This window comes from Engystomops pustulosus, chromosome 2 (genome assembly GCF_040894005.1).
Source record: "Engystomops pustulosus chromosome 2, aEngPut4.maternal, whole genome shotgun sequence".
NCBI classification, from domain to species: Eukaryota; Metazoa; Chordata; class Amphibia; order Anura; family Leptodactylidae; genus Engystomops; species Engystomops pustulosus.
Window position 1 is genome coordinate 101961230 of NC_092412.1, and position 17156 is coordinate 101978385.

The following is a 17156-nucleotide window of genomic DNA, read 5'->3' on the forward strand; positions in this document are numbered from 1 at the left end:
AGAAGAAGTGAAAACAGGAAACGGAGGAGGGAAGGGCATTTTCTGGAGGGGCTCCACACGTCCAGGGGACTCAGGAAAGATGCTGGCAAAGAGCCAATTAAACTTAGATCTAATTTATCTTTTTAACAAAAAAATTTAAGAAATGCAATAAAAACTGCTTGCGCATTTGATGTTTAGTGTCTGTGTGGACATTGGCAAACCCTTTAGACTGAACCTGTCACCATGAATGTCATTTTTGGCTATTGAAAGTTTTCAATGGCCTTTGCTAAGCAGACTTCAAAATGCTTTTGTCAGCATTGTGAATCATTTCAGTATTTCAAAAAAACTTTAATTCGCATTACCCGGTTTCTTGGTGGTGCTCAAGCCTGTGTCTCAGTCTCCTCTCTTCCACAATCATCCACTTTCTGCCCTCCATGTCAGGTGCATTACAAAGGCAGGGGAGGGAGGAGGATGGCACACAGACTGCTGCTGTTCCCCTCCACATACACCCACAGGATGCTGCTGGAAAGGAGCCAGGTAATATGAAATAAAGTTTTATAAAGTAGAGAAATTATTCAAAATGCTGACAAAGCTATTTTTAAAATCGCAACCAACTACAATGTGGTTAAAAACACACTCATCCGTCAGTAAATTGAATGCTTTCAAGCCACACATTTTTTGCTTTCATTCTTCATGAGTTGAAGTTAATAATAATCAGCATCTTTGTATAGCGCCATTAAATTCCGCAGTGCTTTACAAATCATACAGTTTCTTTAAATCCTTCTAATTCTATCTCTGATAACATTAATTGCCTTGGCTATTCTAACTGAAATTGTATTTGTATTTGCCATCTATCCCCCTTTTTGTCACTGTGGAGTATATCAATTGGCCTTTTTAGGTGTTTATCGTGATCTATTGGCAATTCAGTCCCTTTGATCATCTACTATATAACAATGACATTTATGGTTTATTACCTTTACACCGTATTTTGGATTTGCTGTAACGCATTCCATGTTGTATGCATTATAATTAACCACTTCTTGGCTGAGTCAGCCTTTTCTGTACCCCTTATCGTCCATCAATTACCTCAGTGATGTGAAATAAGTCAGATACCTGTGATACGAACCCCCATGAAGTTTATTATTATTTTCCCTTTTTGGGGATGGTATTTATATTGAATTTCTGTTAAACATCCTTGCCTATGGCAATTATGATTGGGCCTTGGTGGTATCTTTTGAAATACAGGTCCGCACAGTGGCATTTTTCTTCTTGCAGATTGACAGACTGTCACTCCGCTCGTTCTTCCATGGAGATGCTGCGATTGGTCCCCATGCGGGCTGGTCTTGTACCACCCCTGATGGGGGTGTGGCATTCTCTTTATAGCTTGCACGTTCATTCATGCACACACAGCCTAGGACACAGTGTCAGGACATGGTGGCAAAAGCATGAGTGTATGATGTGTTATGCATGCATTTGCAGCGTTGATCCTATATGATTGAATCTGTTGACACACTATCCTTTCGGGAGAGTGTAGAAAAACAACAGGCAGGGGAGATCTATAGGAAAGCATGCATAGTCTACTACCAATGTGATTAGTGTCCAAAAATGTCTGTGTAAAGAGGCATTGTGCAGAAATCGAAAACAGATGAAAGGGCTCTGACGAGTCTAGGACCCTTAAAGATTATCTGGATCCTAGCCCCATTACATAATGAAAGCCTGACTATTGATTTTTGTGGCTGATGAGTGGCCTCATTTTTAATCTATAACAAGATTATTTTTAATAATATTTTTAATTAAATTTAAATGTCCATATCCTCTTCATTTCTCCAGAGGGGGAAATCAGGTAAAGGGGGACTTCAAAACAGATCTGCTGGCATCAACATTCAGGAACAAGGAAGGTGCATAAGTATGCATACCTTCTAGAGGTAGTGTGAGCAAGGGGGGTCATCCCCTAGACCAGTGATGGCGAACCTTTTAGAGGCCAAGTGCCCAAACTGCAACCCACAACCCCCCCCCCTCATTTACCGCGAGGTGCCAACCAAAAATTAAAGCAGTAACTTACTGCTCCCTGTTCAACAACTTTCAATCATATTGGCCTCCAGGAGAGCAACACAGTAGAAAGATGGAAAATTTTCATCATTTTAGCTTCTTTCCAGTTTCCCTCTGTACACAGAGAATCGTGGGGCCAGCAGGAGGTCCTCCAAAATTAATTTGACCCTGTCTAATTCTCCCTCTTCCTACAGTCCCAAATAGTGAAGTATCAAAATATGACTGAAAGCAGCATCTTTTAAGTTTCTTGGAACTGCAGGAAGATTCTTTGAGTCTTGTCTGGTGCGCTGGGGCGATGGCCCGGGTGCCCACAAAGAGGGCTTTGAGTGCCGCCTCTGGCACCCGTGCCATAGGTTCGCCACCACTGCCCTAGACACACAAATAAATATCATATTTATCCCATAAATTGGACATAATTCATGATTCTCCATTACAGAAGAGGGTTAAGGGGATTTCGGTACACTCATATCCTCAGTTTTAAGAAAGTTTCTAGCTGGGTATTTTGTTTCTTGTATTTCATTTTAAAAACTTTTGGTGTGTAGTGTATGTATGTTATTTGTAACCTTTTCTTTATTTTAAATATTTATATGAGTATATTGTACCTTCATGTATATTAAAGTGTTAACCTTAATAACTCACTGCTTGCAGCCTTAGAGAATCTAAGTTTCTGAAGGCATTTATGTTACTAGGTTCTTTAGCATAGCATGTTTAGTGATTGATTGCATGTTGTGTGTGAATGAGGTGCCTATGGCCTTCTTAGTTTATGTAACTTGTGGCTGGTGGCATTGAGTTGTCTGGGTACCGAGAGCACTTGGGTGTAGATTTACAGTAAAGACACCATTTTGCATAGGTGGGCAGGGCTTTATGGGTTAATTTGTGAGGACTGCCTGGTGTAAGTGTACCCCGTGATTGGACTTGCCTTTTATATAGATGCATAGTGTCCCAGTTGAATATTTTAATAGAACATTTCTTTACCAAACAATAACCAACTACATCTTCTACCACACCTCTACCGAAACAATAATACACTCATGGTGATCTGGTTTAAATAAGCTTAACTTTCAAGCCCAATTAGCTGTTTATTCAATTTTGATATGTATTTCTTATTTTAGTATGTGATTCAAGAATTAATACTTACCCAAGTATCTGGGATAAAAATATTCCTGCAGAAAGAAAAGTAAGAGTTCATTATTTGATTCTTTATGTATTTTAGAAACATAGTTTGAAATATATGCATTTAAATAAACCAGATCCAAATTCTGCTCATAAATTTACATAAATATGCATTTTTAATCACAGAGATAAAAAAAAAAAGTCAAAGGAAAGCTTCCGTCTCTACATCCTGACTATCTTTGATATGAGAAGTGCCCTCTAAATAGAAATACATGCATTAATAAGCTTATAGAAGATAATTTTTATGCCAGCATGTGCAGTCACATTCGGTTCTTCAGTTATCTCTTTGAGGGATTATTGCAATGAAAAATAACAGCTATGTTATGGGATCTACCATTCACAATAGGTGATTATTGAAACCTTTTTTTTTACCCTTCTCTTCCTCCACAGTGAAAGGCCATAAAGAATGCCAGCTAAGGCAAAATGCCTTTCTCCATAGACACATACAGAAGCAAAACCAGAAAATATAAAAAAATAAAAAATTAAATTACAGACTAAAAAGGAAGGTTCAAAGTATGGTTTACACTGAAAAAAAAAACAGTTTCTCTTGAAAGGGATTGACTATAACAAAACTGTACCAAGGTAATTACAGAACTCTAATAGGGTCACCCTTGTAATACTTAACCTGCTAAAGTTCCTGTAAAACAATCAGGATTGGCAGGTCACTGGACCCACCTGCATCAGAACTTGCAACTCCCTGTCATCTGTCATTTTCTGGCAGATGGAGGGTGCATGCACACAATGCTCTCAGAGCCCCTTCAGTCAAAACTACTACATAACTCCTATGGTAGTGGTTGAAGGAGCATGCATTCCTGGCAACTTTAACCCCTTCACGACTGCCATATGGCTATATACATCCTATTTGCACATGCCCTGTGCAGAAAGGACTTTTATAAACATCATAACATTGACCAACTTCAAATGTCTATATCTCCTGAACCTTGACACCTAGAAACACAATTCTGGTGTCCTATTAAACAGGAGATATATTGTGTATGGATGCTTTACAGAACTAGTTACAGTTGTAGTAAAATTTCTGATTTTTATGTACAGCTTTCTATTTCCGATGTAAGCATTCATCCAAAACATACTGTTAGGTTGATTAGATTGTGAGCCCTATTGGGGAAAGGACCGATTTGCCAAGCTCTGTGAAGCGCTGCGTAATCTATGTGCGCTATATCAATAAAGGAATTAATATTATTCTTTTACAACCTTATATCATATTAAAAGGGGAGACTCTCCTGTTTAAAGGGAACCTGTCACCAGGAGACCCATTTTTAGCACTTCCCCAGTCCCCACAGAGCATAGTACATACACTGCCAAAGTGTTTTTGTATTAAAAATTGGTTGCCAAATGGGAGGGCCTGGAAAGGAGCAGTTCCCCCCCACCCTTGGGGAACAGCTACTCCATGTGACCTTTTCAAATATATAAAAACACCCATTAGTTGGCTTAGCCATGCCCCCTGCTCCTCTACAGCCAATCCCGAGTGAGGGGAGATTTTCATATATTTGAAAAGGTCACATGTTTCCCAAGGGTGGGGGGAAACTGCTCCTTTCCAGACCCTCCCATTAGGCAACTGCCTAGTCACACAGCAGATGCTAATTAAAGGTACAATATAACATATCTTTTTTTCTGTAAAACCTATTTTTTATACAAAAACAGCAATAAATACCACCATAGCAACCAAATACTGCATTCAGACAAGCAAAAATAGTGGAGATTTCAGAGCAGATAATAATACTAGAGACCCCGTCCCCAGAGTAGACAATAATACTGGAGAGCCCCAGAGAAGACAAATGCTGGAGACCCCATAGCAGACTAATAATACTGAAGATCCACATAGTAGACAACTACTAGTAGTGGAAACCATCAGAGCAGACAAAAAAAAAATCCTCTCCTTGCTCCCTTCACCACACAGCAACTTCTTCTCTCCTCCATGTGCCCCGTGGTTGTATGTGCCAGCATAATGACAGCACTCTAATTGACAATTACTTAACATTTCTAGGTCCTCTCCTGCTGCTGGGGCCACTCTGCTCTGTGTCTTGACTCCAGCGCATACAAGCAGCATCCAGAGTCAGGACATAGATCCAAGCGGCAGGAGAAGACCTGCAATCGGTAAGGACTTCACAGTTGCACACACTGCTACCCAGTCTTCTGCACCAATCAATGCTTCCATCAGTTATGCTGGTGGGCTTATTTACAGTGGGTATAGAAAGTATTCAGACCCCTTGAGTGGTTTATACACTTCATAAAATGTACAGTGGGTACGGAAAGTATTTAGACCCCTTTAAATTTTTCAATCTTTATTTAATTGCAGCAAATTGTTAAGATCAAAAATGTTCACTCTGCACCCATCTTGACAGAAGTTTTTTTTTGCCAATTTATTTAGCAAGAAAAACTGAAATAGCACATGGTCATATGTATTCAGACCCTTTGGTCTAACATTCATATTTAACTTACAAGCTTGAGATGATTATACTCCTTTCTTGGAGCGGTGTTTAATTAAACTGATTGGACTTGATTAGTGATGATGATGACAGAGCAAATACGAATCAAAAGGTCTAAACAACTGCCCAAGAAGCTCATAGGACAAGGTTACAAGAGAATTTCTACAGCACTCAAGGTTCCTAAGAGCACGGTGGGCTCCATAATCCTTAAATGGAAGAGGTTTAGGATGACTACAACTCTTCTTCAATCATGAATAAGGACGCAAGCACACTAGTCCGAAACGCGTAGATCTTTTCTTTTTTGGATGATATGCCAGGATGTGACCTTGCAATTTTAATATTTACAAAATTAAAATTCAAATATTTTTTTAAAGAAGATTCTGAGTGCTGGAATACCTTCGTTTCGTTTCTTCAACCTTGCCATCCAGCCAAACTAGACAATCGTGGGAGAAGAGTGAAAGAGGTAAAAAAGAACTCCAAGATCACTGTGGCTCAGCTGCAGCATAAAGATGGGAGAAAGTTTCCCAAAGTCAACCATCATTGCAGTCTTCCACCAGTCGAGGCTTTATGGCAGAGTGTGCCTACGGAAGCCTCTCCTCATTGCAAGACATATAAAGGTCTGCTTGGAGTTTACAAAGAAACACATAAAAGACTCCAAGACTATAAGAAATAAGATTCTCTGGTCTAATGAGGAGGAGATGTTTCACCCCCCACCCTCGGGAAACGGCTTTGTCATGCATCAATTTCAAATTTAAAAAACTTCCAATGTCCCACATATCTTTCCCCCCCCCCATTGCTCCATCCCTGAAGACATCATACATGTCTACCCCACCCTCACTGGCCACTCCCATGGGACTAGGGAAACTACTCTGCAAACAAAAAGGTAAACTTTTATCTAACTTATCTTATTATCGGAAAAAGCCAGACACTATTCTCTATGGGGAGACGGGGGAGCCAGAAAAAGGTCTGCTGGTGACAGGTTCCCTTTAAGTTTTTCTTGTTCAATAAATTAGCAAAAATATCTACATTTCTGTTTTTCTCTGTGCAGAGTGTACATACATTAATGGAGCAAAAACAGAACTTTATTTTATCTTGCAAAGAAACAAAGAGTGAAAAATTTAAAGGGGTTTGAATACTTTCCGTACCCACTGTACATTTTACTAAGTGTAAGTCTTACACTGAAAATAAATACTTGTTATTAATAAAATAATTATGAATTGTTATTATACGTAAAGTGGTTCTAAAGACATTGTTATTTAAAGAAGAGTAGAAAAGGACTGCAAAAATTGACCTGGACATTCAAGTACCTTTGATCCTCAGTCATGAAGGGTTAAATCTGCTATTTGAAATGTTACTGTGAATTTAAAAAATAAAAGGAAGGAAGAATCATATAGGAAGGGTCACAAAATATTATACAGAACTTTGTCACGCTTCACTGAACTTCATGGCAATGTTGTCTTGAAGCTCACATAAAAACACATTACAAAAGGGCTTGCATGCAGCCAACCACTATACTAAACCATAGCTATGAAGAAAGGCTGTAAGGCAATAGCGCTTCTGTTCCCCCAGTATAAGCTGTCTTTTGTCTCATTCATTTTACAAAGGATGCAAATGAATAAGATGTGGAAGCAGAAGCTCGAACAGCAGCAATTCCCAAAGAAAGCACAGATCTCTGCTTGCTTGCCTTCACTTTAAATTGCCATCCATGAAGAATAGTAATGAAATCTGCTGGACAGCAGAGAAACCATGAATTATGAGTGTCAGTTAATGCCCGAAGCAAGTAGCAGCCAGTGGTGGAACAATCCAAAACTAATATATAAATGACCTGCCCTGTATAACAAACTTCTCTTATCCACCTGGATATTACCCAATGTAAAGTTGTTTTTTTTATAACACACAATTCATTACTGTTCCAGGTCTGCTACTGAATGTACAGTTTTACTCAACAGTAAACTCTGAAAACTTTAGAAGTTGGTTATTGATGATTTAGGTATAGGTAAAGTGACAGCTGGTTTGCAAATGTGAAGCCTCAAGAAGTAGAAAAGACTGGTAGAACCTTCATCTTTGTCATTCATAACTGCATTGCTTTTACTCAAGGGCAATGAACTCTGCTCTAGATCGGCATATACCGTACTGTACTTGCATAATATTTCTTGCAAAAAGCTGCAAATCAATGGGCTTTCCAAAGCAATTAGTTCCATAAGTGAACATTTTACTAGAGCAATGAAAAAAAGAAAGCTACTTGGCAGAATCTCCATGACAGGTGGGTAACACATAAAGAAAGAACAGATATTTTAAAGGAAAACTTTGCCTAATGCAACAAGATGACATACATATAATTCCATTTCACATTTATCTCCTCTATTTAAAATAAACTTGTGTCTACTTGACATTATGTTAATGGTTTAACTCACTGCTTCTAACCACAAACTATTAGATAAACTCAATCTAGATCATAAATTCAGGTTGCTCTGTCTGTAATGACTCCAACAAGCCAGGGATATACAAAAACAGGTTGGGGATATATATCATGTAAACATGACAAATGGGATAATTAAATCCCCAATTCCCTAAAAATTACGATTGATGGTGCAAGTCCATGCCAAATTATTCCCAAAATTCGGTTTATTGAAGGTATAAAACTGTTAAACGCTATTTATACCTTCAATAAATGGAATTTTGGGAAGAATTTGGAGTGGATTTGTGCCATCAATCGTCATTTTTTAAGGCATTAGGGATTTAATTAACCCATTTGTCATGTTTACATGATATATATCCCCCAATTCGTCTTTGTGGATGCATACTCCTGGGGTAGTGTAGTACTCCTGGGGGAAAACGAGGCTGCAACACCCGACTTGACCTAACAATACATAAAGCTTTCACCAGAGTTGTTCCTGCCAATTGCACAACTCAAGAAGGTGAGTGGATTTATCCCCCCTTTTTATTACTTTCATACTGTAAAAAAAGGGTAAACCTGCTGCAGGTTGCGCTGTTTGTTCTCCGTTATTATTTTAAAGTACGGTATATACCTAGCCAGTCTTCCCCCTTTTTCTTTCCTTGTCGCTCCCCATTTTAGATGTGAAACAGCATACTGTTAGCTTGTCTCCATATAGTTATCTTCTCTCCCTAAATGGACCTCCATTGTGCTTATTTAGAAGCGTGATAAGGATCTCTGAAATTTTCTTTGTTTTAGTTTAATATAAAACTAAAAGATTTTCAAAAACGTATGTTCATATAAATTACTTTGTAATACTTTTTGACCAATCTGTCCTTTTCTTGCTCAGTGTACCACTAATGAAATTGGAAAAATCAAATGGGTTGTTTTGGCTCCACTGGATACCCTCAAGGCTATTAGACTACCTAGAACAGGCATATGGCATACTTTGCTTTATCATCTTTGTTCTCTGTCCAGTCAAGCTGGATCTATTACCCCTAGTTGTTAGACAACTCAAGCCAGTCTCTCATTACTTCAGGGTAATAAATATAGAATATAGCCTGTACCTCAATGCAATTTCTGAAAAACTGCCCACCAACTGGCAAAGAGTGGCAGTCATTCAAAAATATACTGGCAGATGTACACTTATGACATATTCATCGTTCCTACATGTTACTTTACTACATGATATCCAACGATGGATGGATTTGGATTGTCCGCTGAGAAGTAATGTGGGCCAAATGAGCCATCACCGAATAAATAACAACAATAAACAGGGGTCACTGAGGGACATGGAAGCGGCTTACAATACACCCTTCTACAATACAGAGCCACAAAATATAGTTACACACAGTACAGTACAAATAATACACTACATTTACACTGGCATTCTAAAACATACATTGCTACAAAGCTATTTGCAGAAATCACAACCATCCAATAATAAACAAAAAAACACATGGGTGTTTAAATCATGGGGGGTCTAAAAGCACAATCTTTTTTTGGTACCTGTAATGCAATGCTAAACCTAAGGTCATTAAAGTTCCTAAATGTTTTAACACAAGACAAATACATCCTCTTTTCACCAATTAGGAGCATAAACTCTAATTGGATTCTAAACTATGTGAAAATATATGTTAAAGTAATGACTGAGTAGAATAAATGAACCTTGTCATATGTTTTACGATGTGTAAATGAAGGTGTGTGACTTGTATAAGATTAGCAACAACAAATTTTGCCATGTAAATAGAGTCTTGGAATGGGGTGTGTAATAGGTTTATGTTAAAAAGCTGTTATTACAAGGACATCTAAAGAACATTCAGTATGAACAATGTGAGAAAATGCAGGTCATGAATTCATAGTTTGTGAAGGCACCTCCAATTCAAATTTTCTTTTACAGAACCACTTCATCCAGCCAATTTCTTTTCATTGCATTATCAATCAGAGGTCAAAGGTGATCAACCATCTGCAAAATTCCTCAATCCTCCACAAATGACAAATTACTTTTCCAAGGTTTCATAAAAGAAAAAGTTAGTCCATCGTTTTTATGAAAGTGAATAAGCTTGTTCCCATTACTGGTTGCAATCGGGTGAATTTGTCATTATCTAAATTTTATTTAGGATTCATTTAGTTAAATACTGCAAATGTTTAATTTCCTAAAACCGAGCGGTCCCTATGCCAAATCTGATTCAGGTCCCAAACTGTAATGTATCATTCACAGTCCTGGGCCCTGTGTAACTGCAGCTTCCCCCAAAGTAACGGTCCTATATTTCACATATAAGGAGATTATCAGAATAAAACGTGCTTACAAACAATATATAGCATACAATGGTTAGCATTGTGATTTATTTGAACAATTGTTTACCCTTTAAATCTGTACAAGTTTTTTCTCTTTTGTTTTTAAACTGATGTCCTTGAAGGCTAAAGAAATGCTTTTTTGAGTTTGGTAAAACTGTATCCATGGTAGATACACAGCCATGTGATATACAAATGGAGACAATAACAAACAAATCAGCCTAAGGATGTAACATTTGTGTTGAGTATAGATCAGTCAAAAAGATAGATCAAGGGCAGTCATGTCATAGTGAGAACTGACAGATAAAATCTCAAAATCTATGCAATACTTTCAAATGTCTGGTTATCTGGTCAGATAACTATATTGTAACCCTGTAGTCGTAACCAACGCATCAGGTTTTTAGGCAACCCATTTTACAGGGATTCTTGGGATATAGGTTTACAAGTCCTCTAAGTAGCCTTGCATTATACATCACTTAAATGTATATCATGAAATGCTTCTCTTCATGAACATGTCATCACTAGGTGAACTGCCATTTTATACCTGTTTTTCCATTATCTCCATTAATTCACAATAGAAGAGATCACAGTACGTGTTAGATTTTTGCTTTCCTGTATTAAACTTGTAACAACTTTATTGATTCAGAAATCAATAAATGCAGCCAATATTGATGACCCCACTCCCCACCTCTACCCTGAGAAGAGGTCAATTTCTGAGGTCAAAAGAAATCCTACTAGAGACAGCCTCTGGCTAAACACTTCAGTGGTAACATTTTTAATATATGAACAAAGGGCAACTGTTTGAGGACATGCAGTATAACTAACAGGCAATTACTAGCATCATATCCAATAGTCACTGAGCAAGAAAAGATACTACACAGCAAACAAAGAAGCACAAAAGACCCATGGGTATAGGGACCATATGTTTTATAAGTCTTCTGTGATGAAAATAAACACCTTTAAATAGTAGCATTGTAGACTTAAAGTTATAAATTACATGTTTACACTCTAAAGGTGTCACTGTAGCTCTCTATATATTTTCAAAGTTTATTCCAGGCTGTACAAAGATTAGCAGTCTGTTCTCCCTCATGAAGCTCACAATTATATGAAGGCCAGGGCTACACAGCAGTGATTTTCTTCAGGCCAAACCAGATGGTGGATTTTAGTTGCAATATACTGGCTGCAAGTTTGAAGGGGTTCAACTTTTGCACTTTAACAGATGGGCCTGACTGAAACAAAGATATCAGCAATAACCTACACAATATTTAGCTCAAATATAACATCTTTATTAGATCAATAAGTTAAACCACAATATTATAAAAACACACATTACATGATTTAAAAAAAAGATTTATATGCTACAGCAAGACTACCTTCACACAAATCTGCTCAGTCTGTGGGAAAGGACCTGTGTTTTGGTCAGATTCCACAGTGAACAGGAGATCTTTCGTCATAGTGAATTATGATGCAAGGAGTCTCTGCCAGGAGACAGGGACTCATTGCATCATATTTCACAATGATGCAAGGACTACATACCACTTCACTGTGCCATAGCATCTCCGGAGTAAGAAGGAAGTATGCAGATCAGGCACATGGAAACTCCCAAACACTTGTTTCACCGCTTCAACTTCATCTGGTCCCCCAGACATCCCTGCCCTGCCAGGTCTTTAAGATAGTATGAATGAATATAAGATTATGGTCCTAGCAGAAGATTGGTCATGAACCACTAAAACACCCTGTTAGGTAGATCAAATCATTAGACTACTCTTTGTAGTGAGATGTAGTACAGTATAAATCTTTTAGAAAAGAATGAGTACTAAGTGTGTGAATATCAACTCCTTGCTGCACTCACAGGCTATGCCCTCTTTATACCCACTGGGTGTTTGCTGCATAATGCAGCACACTCCCACTGATAAAATCATTGATCGGGAGTTAACCATGTAACCTGGGATTTAAATACTAGCATTGCAGTAACAAGATGAGACTCCCAGGCCAGTCATTCAGTGTGATCTATAACAGTGTGCCACTGTAGGAAAATCTTACTGTAGTATAGCAGTATATGATAGAATTGATCAGACGCCCTAGGGTTTAAGTACCATGGGGGGGGGGGGGGGGGCTAAAAATACAGTAAGAAAAAAAAGAAAAAAAAAGTTAAGAACATGGTATTGTCTTGTCTCAAAATGCCCAATCTATTGAAATATAAAAACGGTTATTCCTGGTGGTGAATCCCGTGGTAAAAAATAGCAACCAAATTTCTGAATTACAACTTTTTTGCTACTGCAACACAAACATTTTAGTAAAAGCAACAAAAAGGTTGTACAGCCCCCAGAATGGTAGCAAGGAAACCGTCATCTCATGTCGCAAATAATGACACCTTACACAGCTTCATACATTGAAGTATGCCTCAGAATATGGCAAAATGAAGTTTCTCTGTGGTCATACCGAACCAAAGAATAAAGGAGAGGTGCCATTTGGAGCGCACAGTGAAAGTCATAATAACAGGGACCAAAAGAAAATGGTGCAAATGTGCTTTTTCGTCAATTTCACCACATTTGCTGTTACCAGGGGCGTAACTTGAGGGGGTGCAGAGGTTGCGATCGCACCCAGGCCCAAGAGGTTTAGGGGGCCCTTATGTTGTCACTTTCCCATATGAGAAGACTAGTACTATAGACCATACATTATAGTCGGGGCCTGGCACAGACTTTGCACTGGGGCCCATCAGCTTCTAGTTACGCCACTGGCTGTTACTATGGTTATAAGAGGGACATTTCCAGCGTGTTTTCTGGTGAAGGCATTTGATTGATGGAATCCATCTGCTAATAGCATTATTATAAATCTATTGCCATAAATAACCAACACTGCCACTGAAAAAGCAGAACAAAATATCCAAGAACAGATATGGTACTTCTCTGGCTAGAACCAAGTTTTTCTTTAAATGCTCAGATTTTCATAAATCCACATTTTCTTTTACTCCAAGGCCATTTGGCAAGTGCTGCTTTGTAACTTACTACAAAAGGAGTTATACTTACAGTTTCAGGATCATTCTCAAAAACCTCCCTGGCCTCCTCTTTACTGCATCTTTCTTCTACACATTCACGTTCCAAGTGGCCTTGCTTGGTTTCTTCAAAAATATGGTTAGCCCTCTTCAGCCTGGGCCGAAGAAACTGTGTGGCTTCACTGGCCTGTAACATGACTCCTGTAGCCAACATATTGCAAGAAAAAAAAAAAAAAAAACAGATAATATTTTTTTCATCAGTCCATTTCTGGGTTCAGATTAACAAAAATGTAAAAATTGTAAACAACAAGAAACTCACAAAGTAGCATTGTGCAACAGTTGAAAGATTTTTTTTTTTAACGATTGCAAATCTACCAATATCCAGAACAAGATTGTTGTGTCTACATAGACAAACATTGATACAGATCTTTATAAACACTCAAGGCTGAAAAATCTGCCAAAGATTTGAAAAACTTGAAGGGGGGTACTTGCTGACTTCCTACAGAGCCATTTTTTTCTTATTACTAGTCAATTTAGGATCTGATCCCTATATTTGTGGCGTTCATTACTGGCAATCCTGTGGATTTTGGAGGAATTTATCACTGCTTCTATGCTAGTTTTTTGGCATAAAAGAAGTGAAATAATTACAAATTCTTGCGCCTGGTTGGGGGGGGGGGGGGATGAGTCTGTTGGTGTTCTGATACTGAGTGTTGCAGGTTGTACCTTCTTTTAACGCAGAACATACCCGAAAGCTTCAAGGACATCATTTTGTCTGGTGTAAAGCATTCACACTGCTGAATAGCTCCAAGCAGCATGAATACAGTCATATATTTATTAGGAGAACTGAACATGTACTTAATCTAAAACAAGAACTTTTATCTTTATGCAATTAAAGCACATGGGCTCTGGGGGGGTGTTACCCCAGCCCCATGGTCTCCGGCTGTTACAAGTCCCCAAAAAACCCTTGTAGATGAGCTCTCCTGCTCCTCTGGCTTCCCCCCTCGCTCTGCCTGCTGTGATATCATGACAGCAAGGAACATTATCTCTCTGCTTCCACAATATTACAGTAGGCAGTGGGAGTGAAGAGAGCCAGAGGATCAAGGGGCACGTTACAAGGGCTTTTGGGGGAGTGCAATGTGTTGCCAGCCTAACACAGTGCATTACTGCAATGGGACGCTGAAAGTGACATGAATCAATACAACAAGTTCTATTCTAAAACAATGGAAATTATTTGCTAGCTCTTTCCATCATAGAAAATTTTTTGTTAGACAAAGACTATTTCTTTTTTTACATTCACATGAAGCTGAGGCAGGGAGGCATCAAGCCCATTTATATCCCATTATATCTACTGTGATAACAAAAAAAGAAAATACAAAAAGATTACAATGGGATGAACACTGACGGTGATTCATTATACAATGTTCCATGGGGGTGAACACTGTTCTTTTAAATGCCAGCTATGTGATTGGGCATCACACAGTATAGCTTTAGGGTGCACCAAATAAAAAAAAATTGAGGGCGGTTGCCGTACATTAACACATTTACAAAAGCTATAATGGTAGATGGGCATATGCAAAGCTGGTACATGGGCACACATCGTACCAACATGTACCATAGTTAATGCATGGCACAACCTGAAGCCAAGTCTAGTTTAATTGCAGTTTATATGTCCGAGTGGACATATAGAGCAGTTGGTAGGGGGTGAAGTTATTAAGTTTATACTGTTATTATTTATTATTCCCAAAATATCATTTCCCCATGCCAGTTGCATATAAACAAACCCATGCCAGCTGCATGTGCAGGATGAAGCAGTCATGGAGACTGCTGACAACGCAGCTCGATCCCCATGCTACACACATGGCACGTTCTCTGTGATGCCAATTACCATGGGCGACTGTGACAAACATGCATGCCCCTAGAGACACCCCGTGTCATACCCCGTACTCACTGCCATGCGAGGTCTCCGCAGCCAGCAGAATCAGGAGCAGCGCAGCTGTCACAGTCATAGTGAGTGATGTCCCTGCTATGGAGTCTGTGATCCGGGGCCAGGACTGCCTGGGAGACACAAGAACACTCAGGCAGCGCGGGCACTCAGAGCCGCACTCACTCACTTACTCCCTCCCAATCATTTGATAAAAGTTTGCACACATCTCCAGACACACCTCTAGGTCCCTGACGTGATCCCCAGCAGCCTCCTCACACACTCCCCAGGCGGGCACACGAGAAATATTGTAGACACGAGCTGGCACTCACTAAGTATGTGCTCACTCACACTCGTCCCCCGGGCACCTATAGAAGGGCCCCCTCCTGAGTACGTCCAATGTGCAGAGGAGGCTGTGATCTATTGTCACTAGGGTCAGTGGTGCCGGGGGCTGGGGGACATGACAGGGTCTCCTCCCCTGCCCGTGCATGTGTGTGTTTACAACCCAGGAAAGAATAGAAGAAAATGCTCGATAATATGGCACCACCTGCTGACAAGCTCCACACAGCACTGACCTGAATTCACACACAGCTGTGCTGGCAGCCACAATGCACACTTCATCCAGTCATGTGTCCTGAGAACAATGCTTCTCACAGACTTGTGGTCCCTCAGCAAAGATGGCTCTGGTAATGTGGCACCAGGACAGCTCACTTACTGCTCCGCTAGAAATAGATACATGATTTTATCCGATTTTTTTTTTTTTTTGAAAAAATACTATTTAATAACCATAGAAAAACAAAGTAACGCTGGTTCACTCACCCAATCACCTTCAAATGGCTTCAAGCAGTATCTCCAGGTCCTCAACTCCAGTAAACGACTACGCAGAAAATGGAAATGGATGGCACTAGGGTGATGCCACACATGGCGTTTTGAACCCGTTTTTGGTCCGTTTCTAAGCAGTCCGTCAAAAAATGTGTGCTTTTTGAAAACATATCCGTTTTTGACAGGGTTTACCAATTATCTCAATTAAAACTGGTCAAAAACGTTTTTCAAATAAACGTATGCGTTTTTCAAAAGCACATGCGGTTTTGGACGGACTGCTTAAAAACGGACCAAAAACGGGTTCAAAACGCCATGTGTGGCATCACCCTTAGTAATCCACACCGGTACTGTGTTATCATCCTACATGCTTCATCCTTTATTTCATTCCATTTAGGGTGCAACACAGGAACAGCAAAACTTGCGATTGGCGCATTTCAACGCTAGTGCGTCCTACTCATGACCTCACGAACAAACACAAATCAACATGGAGACTGGATTCACACATGTTTGGGTTATTTTGTTGTTTTAATTGGCATTTTTTCCAATTATTATTTTTTGTTAATTGAGAAATGATTACTTTGAAGTCCATAGTAAAATATTGTAGAATATACATACACAGCATTTCGGACCATTTTTTGTAGCATAGTTAAAGGAAACCTACCACTTCCAAATAGTACTTGTAAGCTTTAAATACCACGCAAGAGCTCAGGGTGAGCTGGTGCCGGAGCATATCTTCGATATTTTCATAAACCGTAATGCTTTTAAATACATTTATAATATATATATACGAAGCAGCTTTGGTGCACGGTGGTACGCGCTCGGTGCATGGTATTTGAAGCTTACAAGTACTATTTGGAAGTGGTAAGTTTCCTTTAAGCCCTTTCCCCAGGAGAGAGTTCGCTCCGCTGTGTGTTTGCCAGACCTCAACCCGTTCTACACTCGCAGAGTGAGATGCAATGAACTCGCATCAAACTCACAACGCGTGATCTCACAGCACAAACGCTGCAAACCGGAACTGAACTCAGCATGTCAGTTCAGTTT

At 39.3% G+C, this 17156-nt stretch overlaps 1 protein-coding gene across 2 annotated transcripts in view; it reads right to left on the minus strand.

Annotated features, from left to right (window-relative positions):
* Nucleotides 1-15785, minus strand: part of GAS6 (growth arrest specific 6) — a 78924-nt gene extending 63139 nt beyond the window's left edge. Inside the window, exons 1-4 of one of the 2 annotated variants that reach the window (XM_072135785.1) lie at nucleotides 15626-15784; nucleotides 15321-15427; nucleotides 13407-13573; nucleotides 3167-3191 (exon numbers count right to left, since the gene is read on the minus strand). In XM_072135785.1, the coding sequence (XP_071991886.1) occupies nucleotides 3167-3191; nucleotides 13407-13573; nucleotides 15321-15378 (250 nt within the window). In that variant the 5' untranslated portion in view covers nucleotides 15379-15427; nucleotides 15626-15784. Of the gene's footprint in view, nucleotides 1-3166; nucleotides 3192-13406; nucleotides 13574-15320 lie in introns of both variants that reach the window. The other variant, XM_072135784.1, reaches the window with a different exon arrangement.
* Nucleotides 15786-17156: the final 1371 nt, after the last annotated feature.